General features: G+C 54.4%; 3 protein-coding genes across 6 annotated transcripts; all 3 read left to right on the top strand.

Annotated features, from left to right (window-relative positions):
• Positions 1 to 5,196: 5,196 nt before the first annotated feature.
• Positions 5,197 to 12,727, top strand: KXD1 (KxDL motif containing 1). The gene is made up of 5 exons (XM_052643427.1): positions 5,197 to 5,318; positions 7,866 to 7,987; positions 8,990 to 9,142; positions 10,906 to 10,952; positions 11,744 to 12,727. Exons 2-5 carry the CDS (start codon positions 7,887 to 7,889, stop codon positions 11,971 to 11,973), a joined length of 531 nt encoding a protein of 176 aa, XP_052499387.1. The 5' UTR covers positions 5,197 to 5,318; positions 7,866 to 7,886; the 3' UTR covers positions 11,974 to 12,727.
• A 1,167-nt stretch (positions 12,728 to 13,894) lies between these two features.
• Positions 13,895 to 16,323, top strand: UBA52 (ubiquitin A-52 residue ribosomal protein fusion product 1). 3 transcript variants are annotated; one of them, XM_052644087.1, is made up of 5 exons: positions 14,674 to 14,695; positions 14,889 to 15,002; positions 15,293 to 15,379; positions 15,942 to 16,044; positions 16,126 to 16,323. In XM_052644087.1, exons 1-5 carry the CDS (start codon positions 14,689 to 14,691, stop codon positions 16,217 to 16,219), a joined length of 405 nt encoding a protein of 134 aa, XP_052500047.1. In that variant the 5' UTR covers positions 14,674 to 14,688; the 3' UTR covers positions 16,220 to 16,323. The 3 variants fall into 3 exon arrangements, with proteins under 3 accessions (XP_052500046.1, XP_052500048.1, XP_052500047.1); XM_052644086.1 differs by lacking the exon at positions 14,674 to 14,695 and adding an exon at positions 13,895 to 13,974 and having other exon boundaries at positions 15,942 to 16,323; XM_052644088.1 differs by having other exon boundaries at positions 14,673 to 14,695; positions 15,942 to 16,323.
• Positions 16,324 to 17,877: 1,554 nt separating this feature from the next.
• REX1BD (required for excision 1-B domain containing) lies at positions 17,878 to 20,531 on the top strand. 2 transcript variants are annotated; one of them, XM_052643658.1, is made up of 5 exons: positions 17,878 to 18,006; positions 18,101 to 18,183; positions 18,478 to 18,682; positions 19,595 to 19,674; positions 20,311 to 20,531. In XM_052643658.1, exons 1-5 carry the CDS (start codon positions 17,905 to 17,907, stop codon positions 20,381 to 20,383), a joined length of 543 nt encoding a protein of 180 aa, XP_052499618.1. In that variant the 5' UTR covers positions 17,878 to 17,904; the 3' UTR covers positions 20,384 to 20,531. The 2 variants fall into 2 exon arrangements, with proteins under 2 accessions (XP_052499618.1, XP_052499619.1); XM_052643659.1 differs by having other exon boundaries at positions 20,292 to 20,531.
• The last annotated feature ends 213 nt before the right edge of the window (positions 20,532 to 20,744 follow it).

Raw genomic sequence — 20,744 nt, 5'->3', positions numbered from 1 at the left:
AGTGATTCTCCACAGTACCACCAGACCTCCATCCGGGCCAAAGACAATGAGGATGGATTGCTGCCTCAAAGGACTGGCTTTCTCTGCACCCAGATACGTTCCCCGGGAATGATAATTGCTCCCCCACAGAGAGAGGCATGAGGTGTAATTAGCGTCATGGAATGGGGGTCTGACAGTCTTTGGGGGCCTATTGGAACCTTTCAGTCGGGAACAACAGTGACAAGGTCCTGCAGGATTTATTGCCCCAAGCTGTACTGTCCTGAAGGAGGGATATCGTGCATCCCACACCCACAGGGTCTGAAGTCCACTCAAGTGGGAATAGTACCACCTGGGCTTCCGGCTTACCTGCCGCGAAAGCGTAACAACTGCTCTTGTTTAAAGCTTGGACAGAGTATTTAATCCATTCCAACCAGGCATTTGTTTTCCCATATCCAGCCTCGATCTCTACGGTTTGGAGTAAATCCTTCACCTCTACCATGGCGACCTTGGTTGGGTCATTGGGAACTGGGGGTTGAATTGGTTCAGAAGCTTTGCGTCTGTGGCACTAATTAGGAGGTAATTTTTAACAAGTTTAATAGCTAATCTTCGCAGTGGAGCTCCCAGATACGTCTGCCCCTAGTCCATACCAGGGCTTCCCTGCTGGCTCAGACAGTAAAGAATCTGCCTGCAATCCCGGGGTCGGGAAGATCCCCTGGAGGAGGGCATGGCAACCCACTCCAGTATTCTTGCCTGGAGAATCCCCATGGACAGAGGAGCCTGGTGGGCTATAGTCCATGGGGTTGCAAAGAGTCAGATAGGACTGAACGACTAAACACAGCACAGTCCATACCGATGCTCAAGAGATGGACTGGTTTTATCATTAATAGGAGTGGGTTATGTTGTAGATTCCCACAGTCATCTCCGGGTACCCCCCCTTGTCAGGGATAATCTATCTTTTAGTTCCGCTAGGGTGGGAGCTGCTTTATGTGGCTCAGCCGTGTAACCCCCATACTGGGTAATCCACCATACTTTGGCCCAACTAGAGCAGGGGAGTTGGTGTGGATCATTTCCTGACATGCCCCATACTGGTTCAGGACAAAGGTACTTATGTTCTATAGATAGCTGTGTAGGTTATCACAAGGTAAGACCTGGCAAGCATCAGATTTCACAGTTAGGGGATCCCTGCTCGTGGTCACATTAATAATTAAGTTGACCAGGTAAGGGCTGCCCCCAACAATCTGCATCTTGGTATACAGAATGACCAAGACGGGTACTAAAGTCTTTTCAAAGTCAGCTGTGTAGGATTGGGATGTTGGACCATGGATCACTGTTCCTCTTGATTAGGGGATTCAGTCCCTTTGACTTGCATGTAATGAGTCCAGCGTTTCTCTGCCGTGTGAACAGCTGTTTCAGTCGTGAGCAGCATCTGGTAAGGTCCTTCCCAGGGTGGTTCAAGTTTGTCTTCCTTCCAGGTCTTTATCAGGATATGGTTACCAGGCCGAAGAAGATGCACCAGAAATCCAAGGGGTGGGTCCTGACGCAACCTGAGAGAAGACAGAATAGAGGAGAGGCCAAGTATATAGTTTCTCAGAAATTGGTCTTTAGTTTCCATGGAAACTCTTCTCAGAATCAAAACTGCCCCTTGTAAGGATACTCGATGATCCCCGTATGAGATGCTGTACGCGTTACCATATTTGGGTCAAACTGAAGCTGAAACTCCAATACTGCCAACTGATGCACAGAACTGACTCCGTGGAAAAGACCACGATGCTGGAAAAGACTGAAGGCGGGAGAAGGGGATGACAGAGGACAAGATGGTTGGATGGCATCACCGACTCAGTGGACATGAGTTTGAGTAAGCTCCCGGAGTTGGTGATGGACAGGGAAGCCTGGCGTGATGCAGACCATGGCGTCACAAAGAGGCGGACACGACTGAGCGACTGTACTGAACTGATGCCTAGTCATTAGGACTAAATTAGTCCCCACCTTGGCCACAAAGAGGAATTCTGTCTGAGTCTGCCTAGTCTTATACTTAAGTCTCTTTAAAGACAGGAACATTGAAACCTTCCCCTTTTACTCCTGAGACTAACAAATGCTCATCGGAGAGAGGTAGACAAGGAGGGTGACATGTCAGAGAGGAACGTGCCACTCCAGAGTCGATCAGGAAGGTGACCTCCTCTTTCCCAGGTCCTACCTCTAAACTTATCAAGAGCTGTCGGTAGGATCCTTCAATGTAAAAGAGCTCCTGACCACCCCCATTCCTCATCAAAGGTCATGAGAGGTATCACTTTTTCTTTTTCCCTTGACTGAGGACAAAGGCATCCCTCTTGAAATGTCCCTCCTTCCCACATCTGTAGCACTTGATTCCCCTTAACAGCCCCTGGATCCCCCTTCCATTCAATCTTCCTAGAGATGGTCTTTGTTTTCGATTCCTGGGGCCACCTCTTCCCTGAGTGGCCCGTCCTATGGTGGTAAGCATAATCTGAGTTTACTGTTTCCGTTTTTCTTCATCCCTCCGTACATATACCTCCTGGGCTTCTTTTAATAATTCTTCTAAACGTTTATCTTTCCAACTGTCTAATTTCTGGAATTTCTTAGACATATATGGCCAACGATTGGTTACAAAACGAATGTTAACATACGTTGGCCAAGAAGATCATCTAAATTCGATCCAGAGTATTTTCTTATTTGGCCTTTCAACCTATTCAGCTGGCCCTTCATCTTTTCCTTGCTGTATGTCAAAGAACTTGTAATGTTTTGGAATCAGGGAACTCTCTGATCCCTTTTATAATTAGGTCCCTGAGATCTCTCGTATGACCCTATGTTCAGGACTGTTATTATTTCATTGTGGTTCTTGGTTAGGAATTTTTACTTCAGCTGCTAAGACATTTGGGCCAGCTAAGTGTTCCCTTTCCCAAGTGGCCATCACTGCTGTCCAAATCATTGATCTTTCCTCTCTGGAAAACAGAATGCCTAAAATAGATATAAGCTCAGCCCACTTGAAAATTTGAGGGCTTAAAAATTGATCCAACTAGTTTGCAACCCCAGGGGGATTCTCTAATAAGGGCTTCAGTTCTTTCTTCAATTCTCAAACCTCAGAGCTGGTAAGGGGGGGAGGTGTTCACAAATCTAATTCCCCTTCCTCCTAGGGGACCCTCTTGGAGGGGTTAGAAGCCCTAAGGTTCCTCTCTTTCAGGAGGGAAGGGTGAATTTTGAATGTCCCTTTTACACTGTTCTATGTCCTTCCTCAACTGAGGAAAGGAGGGATACAGTGCTGGAGAGGGCACCGAGGCTATGGTGACCAGCTTGAGTTCTCTCTCTACTGTTCTTATTTCCTCTTCTGCGGCAGTTTAGGCTATTCCTGGGGCAGTTAAGGCTGTAGGCCTCCTGAGTTATAAGGAGGAGGCAAATAGTCGAGAGGATGCCACTTACTATTTTCCTTCTCCTTGTCTTTACCTAGTTCCATCTTTAAGGGGAACAGAACCACCAGCCCCTTTCTCCAACCAAGAGCATAATCTATTTCTTCCTGGGCAACTGGACTCTTGTCATTAACATACTGTACAAACAATTGGCAGATCCAGTCTTCATCAGACCCGAACTTAGGCCAAAATACTGATGGTTTCAATATAGGTTCTTGAGTCCAAAAGAAACAGCAATATTTTATCATCTGTTGTTTCTTTTTCCCTTTCATCCTAGGACTATCTCCCCAATATTGGAGCGTGCGTCCTAGGGGACTGTCTGGGGGAATCTCGTTGTTGGTCTTTCTCCCCTCGGAATCCTTCCTGCCTAAAGAAAATCCTTATTACCCATCCCTATTGTCTGATTGTGTGCTCTTGACTAGAGTCTCAGCCCCCCTTTTCTTTCTTCGGAGGTTTCTTGCACTCTTCCCGAGTCATTTCGACTGCCTCTGGCCGTTTCCCTCAAGGGAGAATTATCCCAGAAGAGAGGATATTTCTACTCTTAGCTTCTTAGCTACTGGCAGGTCGGTATAAGCCCCGGATTAGGTCGGAAAAGACTGCCTTATGCCATATGAAATCAACAAAGATATTAACGGAACTATGGATCAGGACTCCACACTCGCTTCCACACACAGGTCCCATGCACACAAGACAGCCTCCGGGATGACCCGGCCACCAATGAAATAGTTTGTCACCTCTTGTGACGTTTCTTAGGGCTTTCCAGGTGGCGCTGGTGGTAAAGAACCCATATGCCAATGTAGGAGACAGAAGAGACTCCGGTTGGATCCCTGGAGGGCATACCAACGCACCCCAGTATCCTTCCCTGGAGAATCCCCATGGACAGAGGAGTCTGGAGGGCTACACAGTCCATAAGTTCGCACAGAGTCGGACACGACTGAAGTGACTTAGCACGCACGTGACGTTTCTTACCTTGGTCCCTGCACTGAGTAACCTGGTCGCCAATGTGCCTGCCTGGGCCCCTCCCCTGCGTTGTTGATGGACTTCCGACCCGGAGTCCGCTGTCAACCCAAGGGGTACCAGATTTCCCCTCCCTGGAGGCCACCATAACGGGACAGTGGGACGCATCTCCTGGGGTGGGGACGAGCGTTCTTTCGACCCCTCCAGGTGACATGGATCCCACACGAGCCCCCAAATTGTTGGAAATGTCTTCCGCCGGCGCCGCGCGCTCCGAAAATGGATTGGCAAGGCAAAGTTTACTTTTGCGGAAGGATGCACAACCGACAAGTGTGACCGGCGAGCACACTGAGTGGGAAGCCCGCTCTGTTTAGTGTGGTTTCACAAGCTAGCGCGATTGGCAAATTCAAGGGAAGGGCGAGAACAGTGAAGCAGCTAGGTGGGGGAGGGGTCGCCATGTGCAGTTTGTTTACACGAACTTGAAGTGAAAGTGAAGTCGCTCAGTCGTGTCCGACTATTTGCGACCCCATGGACTGTAGCCTACAACGCTCCTCCGTCCATGGGATTTTCCAGGCAAGAGTACTGGAGTGGGTTGCCATTTCCTTCTCCAACACGAACTTGGAGACTACAAAAAGGCATGCTTTTCCTAAGAAGGACGCTGATTATATCCTTTTATTGAAAAGGTTACACTATTCCTACGTCCCTTCCGGGTTCTGGGCTGCCGCGGAGTTCAGCTTATGCAAACTACGGCGACGCGAGAGGGACTGTTTGATTGGTTATTTGTTGCGACGAGCCCGCAAATAGAAGCTACATGTAAGCCCCACCCCTTCTTGCCACGCCTCCACTCACGCAAGTCGGCCCTGGGCACGTCGCCGCCACGCGCGCGCTCGCACGCAGGGTGCGTGGTGACGTTACGGCGACGCGGGCGCCATCCCGGAAGCGCGAGCAAGGCCGCCAGATGTGCAGGTGCTGCTGCCACCGACGCCCGGGCCGAGTTCTGGGTGGGGCTGGGGACGCAGGGGCCTCTGGGGATCCAGGCCGGGTTGGGCGCGGTTCCCCGGCTGTCGGGGGGTGGGGCGCGCCGCTGGCAACATCTGGGCACCCCCCCTGCGCACAGGCCTCAGATTCCCCGTCTGGCGCTGTGGGCAGAATTCGGATCCGGGGCGCGAGAGTTGGGGCCACTTCTATTCAGGCTGTGCCTTGTCACCAAAACCGGGCGTTGGCCTGCTTGGGCCTCAGTTTCCCGGTTTCACAAGGGCGGGGCATGAGGGGATTGGGGAGCCCCGCCCCACTCGCGGGTTTTGCTGAGCTTGGGCAGTCCATTTAAATTCTGCTAAAAGACCTGGGTGGAGTAGCGGCCCCTCCCCGCCCTGGTGTGTGACCTTGGGCAATGGAGCCCACCCCTGTGTTGCCCTCGGAGGTGGTAGTTCTGCCTTGTAGGGGGAATTGGGGATTAAATGAAGTACTGTACAAGTGTTTTGTTCTTATTCTTGGAAGCACTGGGGAGGCCATCCTTAGATTTCTTCACGCTGCCCTCGGAGAAGCTCGCTGCCCAGAACCCAGCGCCTCTTATCACTGTTGGTTGCAGTCTCACAAACAGCATTGTGAGATTCAAATTCTTTGTTATTCCTACTTTGTGGGTGACAGATGAGGTGGGCAGATGACAGGAGGTGAGATGACTTGTCCAAGGTCACACAGCCTCCCTCTCTGCGTGTTTTCCCCATAAATATATGTGGAGCAGGACCAGAGCCTATGCTGGGTCATTTCCACCCTGTATATACGCCAGACTAGCAGTTGGGGAAGGCTTCCTCCACGAGGCATATGGTGGGAGAGTGTGCCTTGAATCCCTCAGCCCTCACATCTGGGAGCCAGAGACAGGAAAGAGCCCTGCTTCGAAGCAGAACCATTTTCCACAGGTCCAAATGCTGTGCCTGCCAGGCTCTAGTTGCAGGCGTCCCACCACACGACTCTGTCCTTTGAGAGCCCAAGTGTCCCCTTTATACATGATCTTCTTTGGAAATATGGAGGGTGTTGGTGTCCATACCTGGCACGGAGTAGGAGCTCAGTAAGCATGGTGATTGGCGGTGGAGGGTGAGGGGAGGGGGGGCAGTTATATTTCATCAGGTGTGACAGTTTATCTCCGGAAGGCACATGGGGGGTGCAAACCAATAGTCAGATTCAGCACAAAGAGAAATGTACTCTTGGCCTCTATGGGGTAAATATTAGTTGCTGACATTTGTAAATGAGGTGATTTCACAGGGACAAGAAATCCATGTTTTGGTTTTTTCTTTTTCTGGAAAGAATCAGAAGTCTGGCAGGAATCAGGAACTGTAAGAAGCAGCTGTCCTGTCAGAGGTAGATACTGAACATGCAAGTCACACATTTGTGGATCCTGTGGGCCGTGGGCATTTGAGTTGTGGCCCATGGTTACTGGTTGTGTGTCAGTGGCCCAGTCTCAGTCTCTGAGCATCGTTTTCCTCATGCATAAATAAGGATGATAACAGTTGCTGGAGTTTGAAATTGGTGTCTTGTTTAGCATAGAGTAGATGCTCAATAAAGAGGAGGGTAGACGTGGGCTCTGAAAGCCCTTCCTGATCCTGTGCGTGAATCTTAACCAGTTGCAAGTGGGCTTTTCTGTTGGCCATTAAATGTGCAGACCCCAGAGCCAAGCTATGTCAGGATTCTGGGTTTTTCCTGAATCTCCATAGGAGGGTCAGTGCTGAAGCCGTGGCCCCTCCTGCTCTAGCAGGGTCTCGGAAGTCCCCACCTGCTGGGATGTAATCTGTGTGCCAGAGAAGCTGGGAGCTGCAGAGCCATCTGGGTTGCTGGGGCTCACTCCTGGCTTTAAGTTGCTAATAGAAGTCTAGCTTCAGAGCCGAGTTTGAAAGTTTCTGTTTTGCTCTCACCAAATTAAATTCTGGCAATCCTTTCCTGTGAGCTGGGTTCTGGGCTTGGCTCTGGAGAAAGCAGCAAGCCAGAAAGACATGCCTTTGTTCTGCTGCAGCTGACATTGTGGGGGTGACTGGCAAATGGGTTACCTGATAACTAAAATAATTTCAGGAAGAGACCATTTAAAAAGGTGAAGTGATGAGAGTGACCAGAGTGGGGGTAGTCGTCAAAGAGTCTCTTGGGAGAGAAGGCATTGAGGGGGTGATGATTTGAGGGGACAGCCATGTATATTCTCCCAGTGGGGACAGCAGGTGCAAAGGCAGGGGCATGTGGGAGGAGGGTGGCAGGTCTATGCAGGAGGAAGTTGCCTGTGACTTTGGGCGCATGGGAGTTCGGGGTGTGGAGGTAAAAGGGGTGATGGGATTCTGATGTGCTTGGGTACAAGTTGTAAATATGAGCTCCAGTGATTCTCAAAACACTCCTGAATTTCTAGGATGACAAAGCTGAGGCTCAGGTGGCATGACCCACTTCATGTGGTTTGCGGGGTTCCCAGAACCTCTTATCCATCCCACCTCCCCCACTTCCTGATGCAGACCGAAAATTCTTTCTTCCTGCCTGTTTCAGGCAGCGGAGGAGGAGGAAGAGATGGACCCCCCGGACTCGGCCTCGAGGGTCTTCTGTAGCCGCATCCTGAGCATGGTGAATGCGGACGATGTCAGCGCCATCATCCTGGCCCAGAAGAACATGTAAGTGAGGCCAAGGGCCCTGGGGCCCCGGCGTGGGAAGGAATCCACTTGCTGGCCAACATTCTTGCCCTGCCCGCCTCTACCCTGGTCCCACACTGGTGATAAAATGAAGGAAATGAGCAAATCTTCTGGCTGGCTCCAAAGTAAATTCCTTCCTGGCCTGGAGGCGAGGCCTTGGCACAGGAAGCGGGGCTCTGGGACAGTTTTGCAGCTGTGGACAGTTTGGCGGGGGCCGCAGCAGCTCCTGTCCTGAAGCCTGGGGTGGGGAGACTTGGGTTGGGGGGAGGATAAGGAAGGGGCTGTGGGATTTAAGGGAGCCATGGCTCACTTCCTGTTGGGCGCCTGTCTCAGAGCCAAGGCTGTCTCTGCAGTGCATGTGGGGTCACTTGGAAAGGCTGGGAATGCCCTTTGCCCTCTTTGGGGCTTGGCACTGTAGCCACCACCACTTCCCCCTAATTCCAGCAGGCTCTCTGACACAATCTTGGGGTGGAATCAGTCTCCCGGGGCTTTACTTTTGTGTCTTTAAGCTAAAAGTTCTTCATTCCATTTATGGCACAGCATGGCCCTGATACCTTACCCTTCTCGTCCTGTGACAGGGTGCTGGATCTGCCTGGGTCCCAGCGGCACCCATCTCCCTCCTGGGTCTTAAGGTCAGATTCAGACCTGGCCCTGGGGGAACTCCCAGGCTGAGAGGATACAAAATCAGACTTGAACCTTCCTGGCCTCAGGGTATCAGGACTGGACCAGAGAAACAACCAGGGGAAGCAGGAGAGCCAGAGAGTCTGCTTGAGGGAGAGGGTGAAGGCTACATGAGAAGGGCACCCTTGAGGAGGGTTTTGAAAGCTGAATAGGAGTTTGCTAGCGGTCTCAGACACCAGGTAGAGCTCCGCAGGACACGGGAATGATGTACACTGAGGCATGGAGCAGGAAAAGGCCTAGCAGGATCAGTTGGCAGGGCCCTGGAGGCTGAGCAGAGGAGTCAGTGCCCTTTCTCTCTGCCAGGCTGGACCGCTTTGAAAAGACCAACGAGATGCTGCTCAACTTCAACAACCTGTCAAGTGCCCGCCTGCAACAGATGAACGAGCGCTTCCTGCACCACACAAGGACCCTGGTGGAGATGAAACGGGACTTGGACAGCATCTTCCGCAGGATCAGGTGGGTGCTCCCCCTACAGCCTCCGCCTCCGCCTCCGCCTCCCGCTCCATGCCTCGGGTTCCTCTTCTCTTCCATGAGGGCCGTCCTCTCCACATAGCAGGGTGGGAGACAGCGCGTTTGTTTTACAAGGCTTCACCGCACACTTAGTATTGGAGAAGGACTGAAAACCTTAGCGTTTCTGAGCTTAAGTTTTATTTCTTTCTGAACATGCAACGTAGCACCAGACCCATCATCCAAAAGGTAGGCCAGAGCAGACAGTGAAAGACTAGCCTCCTGTCCGCCTTGGCCTCCACCCAGGTCTTCTCTCAAGAGGAAAATGGGATTCCCCGGTTTTGTGGGTCCTTCTCGAGCCGGTTTCCATGAGGACAGGGAAAGAGGATGTCCAATTCCCCAGCCACCCCCCGACCCCCACGCCAAGAGCTCACACCACTGCTGCTGACAGCTGGGGCTCCTGGGCCTGGAACCAGCTACAGCGGCATTTCTGGCCAACTGTGCCATTTCTGCTATTTCAGGAGCAGCCACGTCTGCTGGCAAAGTAGGTGCCACAGATTGAGGGCAACAGGTTAGAGCAAGCTCTATGCAGAAGTCACGCAACAGGCCAGATAGATGCTACATAAGAGGGCATGTTTTCTGGGGCCTCTCACCAGGCTGCCCACCCGTGTATGGTGTCGCAGGGATGGGGCTAGAGCAGGAACCCCAAAGGTTGACATGTAGCTGGATTACTCAGTGAAGGTGAAAGTGTTAGTCAGCAAATTGTGTTTGACTCTTTGCAACACCATGGACTATAGCCTGCCAGGCTGCTCTGTCCATGGAATTCTCCAGGCCAAAATACTGGAGTGGGTTGCCAGGGAATCTTCCCGACCCAGGGATAGAACCTGAGTCTCCTGCATTGCAGGTAGATTCTTTACCGTCTGAGCCACCAGGGGAAGCCCTGATGTCCCTCAGGAAGGAGCTAAGTGTGTCTGCCCAGGCAGGGACGCTGCAGCAGTGGTACTTTTGGGGGAGGATTTGGGGCACGGTGCTGGCTGACCAGAGTCAAGGGTAAGAGACTATTCTGAAGGCCCTTTAGTAACTCTTTGTAAACAGAATTGCATTGAAAAAAGTGGAAATCTCAGTTGCTCAGTCATGTCCGACTCTTTGCGACCTCAGGGACTATAGCCCGCTAGGGTCCTGTCCATGGGATTTCCCAGGCAAGGATACTGGAGTAGGTAGCCATTCCCTTCTCCAGATCTTCCCGACCCAGGTCTCCTGCATTGCAGGCGGGTTCTTTACCATCTGAGTCACCAGGGAAGCCCAAAGAGAACTGTATTACTTCAGGTACAAAGAAAAAAACAGCAGTTAAAAAAGGGAAACAGGTGCATCTCTGTGAACTTCAGTGTAATGAGCGCTGGTGTTTGGGGCGTGGACAGGCAGGCCCTCCTGGCCCCTATGCAGACATCCTCACCCCAGGATGGAAAGACAGGCTGGGACAAGTCCCCAGAGGAATGGCTGTTGAGGTGAGGGGAAGGGGAGCTTCCTGGAAGGTGGTCCTGGTAGAAGAGGGTGAGACACAAGGCATTACAGGTAGGGGCCCAGACCCAGCACTAAGGACGCGTGGAAGCTGGGCGACACCAGGATAGTAGCTGCTGTCCATCACGGGGGTTGGAGGGCAGGCTGAGCGCCCAGTGCCCCCTCCAGCCTGGGAGCAGGGTGTGACAAGCAGCGAGCAGGAGGGTCCTGGCCTGTACCGGGCTCAGCCCTGTGTGCCTTCCCTTCCCCCACAGGACACTGAAAGGGAAGCTGGCCAGACAGCACCCGGAGGCCTTCAGCCGTAAGTGTCACCCAGAACTCCTGCATCCCACTTCTGGGCTCTGCACCCTTTGATGTCAGTGCCCTCAGCCCAGGGCCGGCTTCTGGAATGCACCCCAAGGGCTGACACCAGGCCCAGGCCCTGGTGGGTTGTGGGTCCAGACAGACGTGGGCAGGGGTTTGGCCTGGTCTTCTTGGCAACCTGCAGAGCAGGTGTTGAGATCAGAATCTTCTCCTTCGGCGGTTGTAACAATGGGATATTGACAAGGATGACAGTCCTCAGCCCAGTGAGTGTCATGTACCCAGTATGAGGCAGGCTGTTACCCGTAGCCACCTGTGAGGTGCGGGCTGTGCCCAGAGCGGCAGTGACTTGGCAGCAGAAGCACAGCATCGTCCATGCTGAGCCTCACTTTACCCAGTCTGCTGAATGGGCCAACAGCTCCCTACCACAGGGCTGCTGAAACCACAGGCACAAAGGCAATGCCATCATTCCCCAGTTTATAGAGCAGGGAGCTGAGGCACAGGCAGGTGAGGGGCCAGGCCCAGGTGACACAGTCAAGAGGGCAGAGCCAGGCTCAGGCTCACCGCCCAGGGCCCATGTAGGCCAGACCCCGGAGAACCTGAGCCCTTACCTCACTTCACCTTGAAGAGAAGCCTCTCACCTGCCAAGGCCTCAGTTTCCTCCTCTGTAAAATGAACAAAGTCCTGTCGTGTGGGGTGGAGGTAGCTGTCAGGGGTCATGGGCCCAATTAATCCATCACAGCACCTGATGATGACGGTGACTCAGCTAACTCTCGGGTCTTCTTCCCCCAGACATCCCAGAGGCATCTCTCTTGGAGGACGAAGATGAAGACCCCATTCCGCCTAGCACCACCACCACCATCGCCACCTCAGAACAGAGCACAGGCTCCTGTGACACCAGCCCCGACACCGTCTCGCCCTCCCTCAGCCCTGGCTTCGAGGACCTGTCCCACGTCCGGCCTAGTTCCCCCGCAGTCAACGGTCGCAGCCATACAGATGACGAGGAGATGCCGGGCGAGTAGCCCCTCCCCCAGGAGCTCCGAGGGGGTCTCAGGGCGGCAGCAGCGTCATTCCCCAGATGTCTCAAGTGGCAGCGGAGAACCCTGCCTGGAGATACTCAGCTTTGCCACCCTAGTCTGTCATTTAGGGCTCGCCAAGGGGACAAGGCTCCCTCCCTAGAATTCCTGGGGGCATTTCATTCCTGCTCCTTCGTCACTGAGAACATCTCTCTTCTGTAGATCCCTCTATCAGACTGGGGATGACCAGTCCATCTGGAGTTGGGCTGGGCACAGGGAGCTTTTCCAGAGTCAGGCCTTAGGTCTACTCTGAACAACACTCCAAGCTTCCCAGAGACCACAGCCAGCTGCCCCCCACCCCAGCCCCCTGGTCAGAACCCCCTCAAGACAGCCAAGCACCGTCATGTCCGAGTCCACCCAACCCACCCCTGCGCCTACTGATTCTGGTCTTCTTGCCCCTTCCTCCAATGAAAGTACTGAAACCTTTCTCCAATCATTATCTCAAGGAGGTTTCTGAAACAGTTGTAGAAGGCTCAAGACAGAGATTAGCCATCCACTCAGCCCCAAGCCTGGTCGGGCCCTGTTTCTCTGACCAGAGGTGTAGACCTGTAGGGCCTAACAAGCCTCTCCTAGGGCCTTTGTGGAGCAAGCCGAGCAACCTTGGAGAACAAAGTGGAATATTTTTGTACCCGATGTTTACAGATGCTGTTGGGAAGTTATCAATAAAGAGACTCTGTTACTAAAAAGGGGAGGGTGCATCTAGCAGTGACTTCTTTCCATCCTTGGGCCCAGCATCCCAAATCAGGGACAGGTGCTGCGTGTGGGACAGGCTGGTTATGGATCGCCAGGCACCACCAGCCTAGAAAGAAATGTGGCTGCTTTGGGTGGGTGTCCCAAGTGGTGACAACCATAATGACCCCACTTCCTATCACCACAGAGGCCTTCCCACTGCTCACATTTCCTTCCTTGAATAATTCCGCTAAATCTCAGCCCCAAAGTGGGCTCCTCAGGGAGCTAGACGGGGTCCCATTCCCCATCAGACACTGTCACAGAGTCCCCTCATCTTTGAAGCACTTTCCATTATGTTATTAAAGGTCTCTTCCCAGACCTCAGAGTGTCTGCATTTGCCTGGTCAACAGGGGACGCCGGGAAGTGGTCAATGAAGTAAGAAGGTACCCTGAGCAATGACTTCACTGTAAAGAAGCCCCCTACAGTGCAGACGTGGGTTCGATCCCTGGGTCAGGAAGATCCCTTGGAGGAGAGCATGGCAATCCACTCCAGTATTCTTGCCTGGAAAATCCCATGGACAGAGGGGTCTGTAGTCTACAGGGACGAAGTCAGACACGACTGAAGCGATTTAGCACAGCACGCTGCCAAATCCACGGGTAACTTCGTCCTCACTTGTTCCTAGCGCCCAGCACTTTTTAACTTCTTCCGTCCCAGAAACAAGGCCTTGGGTCCCACCTCATTTCCCTGAGTGAAAGCACCAACCCCACCTGCTCTCCGTGCTCCTGTACGCACCCGCCCTGATTTCCATTTATGCACAGCAGCCAGAGAGCCTCCAGTGGCTCCCAGGGGTCTAGCCCCCGCGCCGCCTCCCGCCTCGATCCCTGCGTCTTTGGACCTGCGGCTTAATACCTTTCCTTCAGCACAAAGGTCTCTCCTACTCTGTTTAAGTATCTCCGGAGCACCCGCTAAGTGCGGGCCGTCTTCCAGGAGGTTTGGAGATAGGGCAGAAACACCTGGAAACCTGCGGCACTCTTACTACGTGACCCGATGGGTGGGGCTCACAGCCGGAAGCTAGCGGGCGAAGGTCCTACTCAGGCGCCGAGACTTCGTCCGCCAGCACCCACCATGGGGCCGGGGCGGGGTCGAGGGCGGGGCACGACGCGCGGCGCGGATTGTGACGCAAGCACGCAGCGTGCTCGGTGCGCAGACGCTCTTGGCGGCGAATCGGCGGTTTCCGGTTCCGCCGCCCTCTTTTTCTTCACCCAGGCGGCCGAGCAGGTTGGTGGTGGAGGCCTTGCGGGTTGGCGGTGGGCCGGGTTGGTTTGTAGGGTGCGGGGGACTATGGGGGCCCAGGGAACGGAGGCGGCGGCCTGGAATCCGTGTAGGCGGGCCAGGTTCTGCGGGATGGCTTAGCAAGGCACGTTGGGCCGGGTTCCGGTCCCGAACTGGGCCTCGCGAGGGAAATCGGCATTTGGAAGGGGAGCTTGTCCTCTCCGCCGGCCCCAGCTATCTGAGGAGGCCTTGGGGGAGAGCGTGTGTCCTTCGGGGATGATTCAATTTAATGCGGAGGGGTATTAACTGTAATTTTTTCTCGTGGTGGAAACTGCCATTCCCTTCGAAAAGATGAAGCCCCTCAGCTGGGTTTTTATCGCCTTTTTCTAAGTCTGTAAAGAAAGTCTGGTAGTAGCAACTGTTTTCATAACTTGGAAAATGAAAACGATACCTGTGTAAACACGTACCAGGCGCGTGGTTAGCAGCTGTTATTTATGGACTGGATAAAACGCAGGAAGTGTGGTCTGAGCATTCGGGTGTAACCCAGAAGGAAGCCGGAGTTTTGGGTGTCTGAGCTTGATATTGGAGAGGAAAAGGGATTGTAGGGAGGAAAGTGTGCGTGTTGGGATGCTCCTAAGATGAGATTCCCACCCAGGCTTCTGGAAGAGCCGGGGCTGGTGAGAGGAAGGGCGGGACCTCCAGATCACGCTTGGAGAAAATATGCTTGGTAGGGTGGTGCCCTAAAGTTGAAGGTGCAGGCTCAGAGGGGCAGAAGGAAACGGGCACTGAGGTGGGCCTGCAGTTGAGGTCGAGGCATGCATGGGGCTGGCAGGGACTAAACCTGGTCAGCCTGTGAGCTGGGGCTGCTCAGACCTTTAGCGATCACCACTCCCCCGTCCATGCTAACCCTCTCTCCCCAGCAGGCGCAGAGATGCAGATCTTTGTGAAGACCCTGACGGGCAAGACCATCACCCTTGAGGTCGAGCCCAGTGACACTATTGAGAATGTCAAAGCCAAAATCCAAGACAAGGAGGGTGAGTTGGGCTGAGTGTGAATGCTCCACCCAGTAGGAACCCCTCAGCCCTGGGTATCTGCTGTCCTGTGTGCAACAGGTGCTGGGCTTCAATAGATCTCAGCCATGCCAGTGTTCCCCAGTGTCATCTTGGGAAGGCAGCTTGCCCTCCCTACCTCAGTTTCCCTTTTGACAGGTTGGGGTAATCCTGGCACAGCCTTGTGGTGGGGGTGGGTGGGGCACAGTGGCAGCTGCCAGCAGTGTGCTTGCAAGAGCCTCTGTAATGGAGTAATGGAGGGCCTCTCTCTTTAGGCATCCCACCTGACCAGCAGCGTCTGATCTTCGCGGGCAAACAGCTGGAGGATGGCCGCACTTTGTCAGACTACAATATCCAGAAAGGTACGGGGGTGGGGTGGCTACACAGGGCCTCAGCACGAGGCCTAGGACCCAGGATGGAATGCTGACAGTCTGTCACCAGGAGGGAGCTGTAGAAGAGGATGGTCCTTGAGGTGGGGATCAATGGTGCTAGGGAGTATTGCTCTGTAAAGTGCTGTTTTCATCGCTGAAAAGCATCTCCATCAGTGTTTTCCAAATGGCCATGGTTTCTCATGTTCTTAGTCACTTTTCTTTTAAGGCCAATGTGTGTATTAATATAAGCATTGTAAAGGAAACCACCACTTTTTCCCTAGCAAAATAAAAGGTTATCCTTGCATCTCTTAGAAATTGCCTTGCCTGTGGGGAAACTGAGATGGATACCACCGTTGGTATATATTTATATCAGTCTCCGATTTCGTGAGGAACTGGTGACGTGACAAGGTGGAGGTTTTGTGGGGTGGCATGTCCCATCTGCACATAACCAAGGGATTCTGATGTAGCCCCATCATACTTGATGCTGTGGTCTGGAGGCTGCCCTCCACCCCTGGGACTGAGGTGCAGTGCCTCTGCCCTTCATTTCCTGTAGAGTCCACCCTGCACCTGGTGCTTCGTCTGCGAGGCGGCATCATTGAGCCTTCCCTCCGCCAGCTCGCTCAGAAATACAACTGCGACAAGATGATCTGCCGCAAGTATGTGCTCACGTGTGGGGGCGGGGGCTGCCCTGGGGGTGGTCCGGATGTGCCCTCAGCATCCCTGGTGTCCTTGCACAGGTGTTACGCCCGCCTGCACCCCCGTGCTGTCAACTGCCGCAAGAAGAAGTGCGGCCACACCAACAACCTGCGCCCCAAGAAGAAGGTCAAATAAAGCTCCTCCACCTGCTTCTCCTTTGCCCGCAGGGCGGCCTCCTGCCCAAGCCCCGTGGTCCTGGGGCCTCAATAAAGTTTCCCTTTCGTTGACTGGAGCAGTAATTGGTGTCCCTGTGGCTGGTCTGTCCAGTTGGGGGGGTGACTGAGATGTGGACTTCCATGGGACTTCGTGTCACTCAGCTCTTCATAGCCCTTGGGGATCCCGGGCCCTGAGCGCCAGTCGTCTTACCTGTAAATTGGACCATGGTCTCTGCCCTTCACATCAGAAGCGGTCATAACCACAGCACAGGCAAGTCTCAGACCTGGCCCTAGTGAGCCCACCCATTTGGGTTTTATCATCTGAAATACAAAAATAAAGATGTTCACCAAGTGACCGGTGGGACCTGGTCAGGCACATTTAACGGCGCCTCATATCTGGGCCCTGGAGGTATTTGGGTGTGGGTGGATGGGTAGATAGGATGGAGCATCCCCCCTAGTGTAGTAACACCTTCTCTCCATCTTGCCTGACCACTAGGCCTCCTGGGCTCCACCCAGGACTGATGTCTGTCCGGTGAGGGTTGCAGTGTCCTGGCAAGTCCTTGTTTTTATTTGTCTTGGGATGACTGGGGCTTGATGTAGGTGACAACTCAGGCCTAGACAGTGATGCCTGAGAATAGCTGGGACCTGGAGTGCCAGTTAAAGGCTGTTACTTCATGTCTCAGGTAGTTGAGTTTCATTTCTTGTTAGCTGCCCCTTCCTCCCTAAGGCCAGACCACCATTTTCCTGGTCTACCCACTTGTCCACTCCTAGAGGAGGGAGGTTCTGAAGTTCAAATTAGTGTGTATCCAGCTGTCAGGCCTTTTCTTAATATGAAACACCACCACCATCTCCCTGCCCTGCCCTGGACTTCCATCTCGGGCTTTTTTTCAGCTCACTTCTAATCAGAGCTTCCCTGATAGCTCAGATGGTAAAGAATCCACCTGCAATGCAGGAGACCCTGGTTTGATTTAGGTCGGGAAGATCCCCTGGAAAAGGAGTAGGCTACCCACTCCAGTATTCTTGGGCTTCCCTTGTGGCTCAGCTGGTAAAGAACACCTGCAATGCTGGAGACCTGGGTTGGGAAGATCCCATGGAGAATGGAAAGTGTACTCATTCCCATTCTGGCCTGGAGAATTCCATGGACAGTATAGTCCCGTGGGGTCACAAAGAGTCAGAACTGAGTCACTTTCACTTTCTTTTTCCAACCAGTTCACATAGTGAATCTGCTGTAGGCTGGGTTCCGGCGGCTTGAGCTTTCCAGTGTCAGAACCTGCATTCAGATCCCACTCGTGCCACAGCCTTGTGGCCTCTGATGAATATCACTCCCCAGATTTCTATTTCTTTGTGTGGGAATGGGATGTGAGGAAGTGAAGTCGGGTATTGACAGTTGTATAGAAACAAAACCTTGCTGTATATAGAACCTTATATTCAAGATCAAAAACTTCAAGAAGGCAAGCGCTGGATAGGAATAAACACGGGGTGGGGTGGGTAGAGGGTGTCAGACCTGAGAAGCCCTCCAGTATTCGCTTCCCATTGTTCCCCGGGGGTTTCGTCCAGGTTAGCTAGCTGGTCACCACAGGCTACGTTCCGAGGCCTCCCGGCCTGCAGGGGGCGCCTGACGCATCGGAGCAACCTGATCCCGGGCCGGGCCAGAGCTGCGCAGTCATGATCACAGCGGAGGCCGCATCAGAGTCCGCTGTCCTTGCGGTGCCGGGTGATACAGCCGCCCCTGGAGTCCCAGAGCGCGAGGAGCTGGTGTGGCCCTGGGTGAGCTCGAGCCCGAGCGGGAATATGAGTGGGGCGGGCGGTGCAGGCCCGGGGACGCTAGCTTCATGCCCTAGCCATGCTCCCCGCTCTGTAGAAAGATGCCCCGATCCGGGCGCTGGTGCAGCGCATCCACCAGCTGCAAGCTGAGCGCGCGCAGGCCTTCCGCCGGCTGGAGGAGTGAGTGTGGGCGTATGGGAGGGGAGGGGTCCCGATGTTCGGCCCTCAGCCCACTCGGGTTGGGCGACCCTTGAGGGAGGAATTGGGTCCCCGCGCGCCACAGTGTCGGAGGTGGAGCCGGGTTAGCGGGGAGGCCAGATCGCTCCCTTCCTTATGCGCTGTGGTGCGCTCGTCTCGGGTTACCTTCCACACTCTGGGGTCGAGGGACACTTCTTGGGCGGCTTTCAGGCGGTCGATACGGGTGCAGGGCCTGAGGGGCCGGGGCCGTAGCCTCAGGACCCCTACCTGCCGCAGAGGCCACCGCCAGTACCTGAGCAGCGGCCCGCTCTACGACTTCCCGCGCTACCGGAGCACGGTACACGAGGTGACCCAGGTCTTCGCCGCCGCCTCGAGAGAGGTGCTGGCGCTGGAGGCCGAGCTAGCCGGACCCCGAGCGCAGCCGCTGCTCGCGAGCCACGTGCGCAGCCTGCAGCAGCTGGAGGAGACGCGCCTGACCACGGTGAGGCCCCGCCCCCCGGCCGTTTCCCCCGCGCCCACTCTACGGCTTGTGTCTCCCGGGGCTGGGCCCACGGTGCACCCCTTGGGGGAGGGGCCGCATTCTGTCCCTGCAAACCCCGCCCCTGGCGCCCCAGCACCCCCTCTACATGCCCCAGCTAAGTCGTCCATTAAGATTTCACTTGAGAGTCTCAGGCTTAGCCCCCTCCTTTCTGCCCCCACTTTTATCCAGGACACGCCCGCTCCACCCCAGACCCCACCTCTACAGCGTTCCTGCCCCCTCTGGCTTGTCCCAGTGCCCCAGATCTGTTACTCAACCCTCGGATTGGGTGCCATGAAACTCCAGGTCAAGTCCCCTTTCTAGTAACCCTAGATCCCAGCCTAAGTTGTGGGCCTGTGACCCGGCCTACTCTGCCTTCACAGCCAATCCTGATCGAGATACAAGGCCATGTGAAGCCACGCCCATACCACAGTGGGATTCCCGGGTCACCCTCTTTTAGAGACCCAACCCAAGTCTAGGTTTTTGGCCTACTTCCAAATTGGGATTATAACGCCCTGGCTGGTCTCTGAGACTAAGAGATTCCACCTACTTTATACCCCCACCTGCACCACTCCTGTCCCCCAATCCCTGACTGGGATTTTACCCCTATTCCCCTTCCCCGCCTACATGAGGCCACACCCACACTGCGCCCCGACTCTAGGGCCCGCCCACTAGGCCCCCAGGAGCCCCTCTAACCCTAATCCTAGATTCCTTCAGCGTTAAAAGTACCGCTGCCCTTGAGACTCCTGCCTGCTTGCCCTCCTCCCCCTTGTTCTTCCTTTCTGGGTGCTTCAGTTTCCCCCCCTCCTATGTGGGAGGTCAGGGCATGGCCTCTGCCAACCGTGACGTCCTCCTCGCGGCCCATTCCCCACCCAGGTGGCCCTGCTGCAGCTGATGGGGACACCAGAGCTGACTGGGCACGAGGACAGCCTGCAGATGCACCAGCTGAAGATGAAGTGAGTGCTGCCTCCCAGTGGGCTGACCATGCTAGCTTTGCATAGGCATCCTTGGGCACCCAGCCCCAACAGGCATGCCCCAGGGCTGGCAAGGTCAGACCGCCAACCCTCTGGACCTGCACGAACCCTTTGGGTGTGCACACCAGAACCTTCACCTCGTGATCCTAGATGTACTACCCACAATTCCCGAGTGCATACGCCCTGCCGTTTCACACCAGACTCGCTGTGTATTTTCAGGACACAGCTGCATACCTCACACCCGTCGATCCCACTCACATGGCTTGACTCGGAGCTGGGACATGGTTGCCCAGGCCCTACCAGGCACACACCTGCACATTCCCGCCTTTGGGCTCCCATACACACACATGTGCACAGCCACTAGACATCTGCCACAGTCGCCCTGCACACCTTCCTGATGGCACACACTCACCCTAGATGACCTTTCCTCCTGCCACTCTGCCCACAGGACCACCCCTTCTCCCAGGCACCTAAATGATCCTCCCACTGCTAGTGCTGTTTGGAGGTTTGGTGGGAGGCAGGAGGGCCTGGGGCTTGCGACAGCCCCCTTGGAGCTGCACTGTGGCGGCTAATTCACCCCATCTGGGTTTTATTTATAGTTCCCATCCACTCTTGTAGGGTAATTAAAACCATGGAAGCAATCAGTGAGGTTCTCCAGGACCTCAGGTTTGATGCGGAATCTGCCGAGTAATGGTGGCTCCGCAGGGACAAGAGAGATGGAGAATGGGGCATATGGCGCCCTGCCCTGCCCACCAGCTGGCTGGGGTCACACCCCGTCGGACCACTGACCCTCCTCGAGTTCACTTCACCTCTCATAATAAAGAGCCTAAAGAACCTTCTGTCTGCAGCTGCTCCACTATCTCTTGTGTCCTGGGGTGCTGGGGTGGGATCCCACAAAGTCAGGGATGCTAGGTGCAAGATTCCCTCCCCCCCCACCCCCTCCCTCACCCCTGCATGACTGTAGAAACTCTGGTGTTTTGAAGCCCACTCTCCAAGGAGTTTAGAACCAGATATTTCAGATCATGGAGAGAGTTGGAAATTCTGGGAGGTGA

The sequence above is a fragment of the Budorcas taxicolor genome, chromosome 7, assembly GCF_023091745.1.
Source record: "Budorcas taxicolor isolate Tak-1 chromosome 7, Takin1.1, whole genome shotgun sequence".
Taxonomy (NCBI): domain Eukaryota; kingdom Metazoa; phylum Chordata; class Mammalia; order Artiodactyla; family Bovidae; genus Budorcas; species Budorcas taxicolor.
Note: the sequence above shows the minus strand (reverse complement) of the source record. Positions and strands in the feature narration are given on the sequence as shown.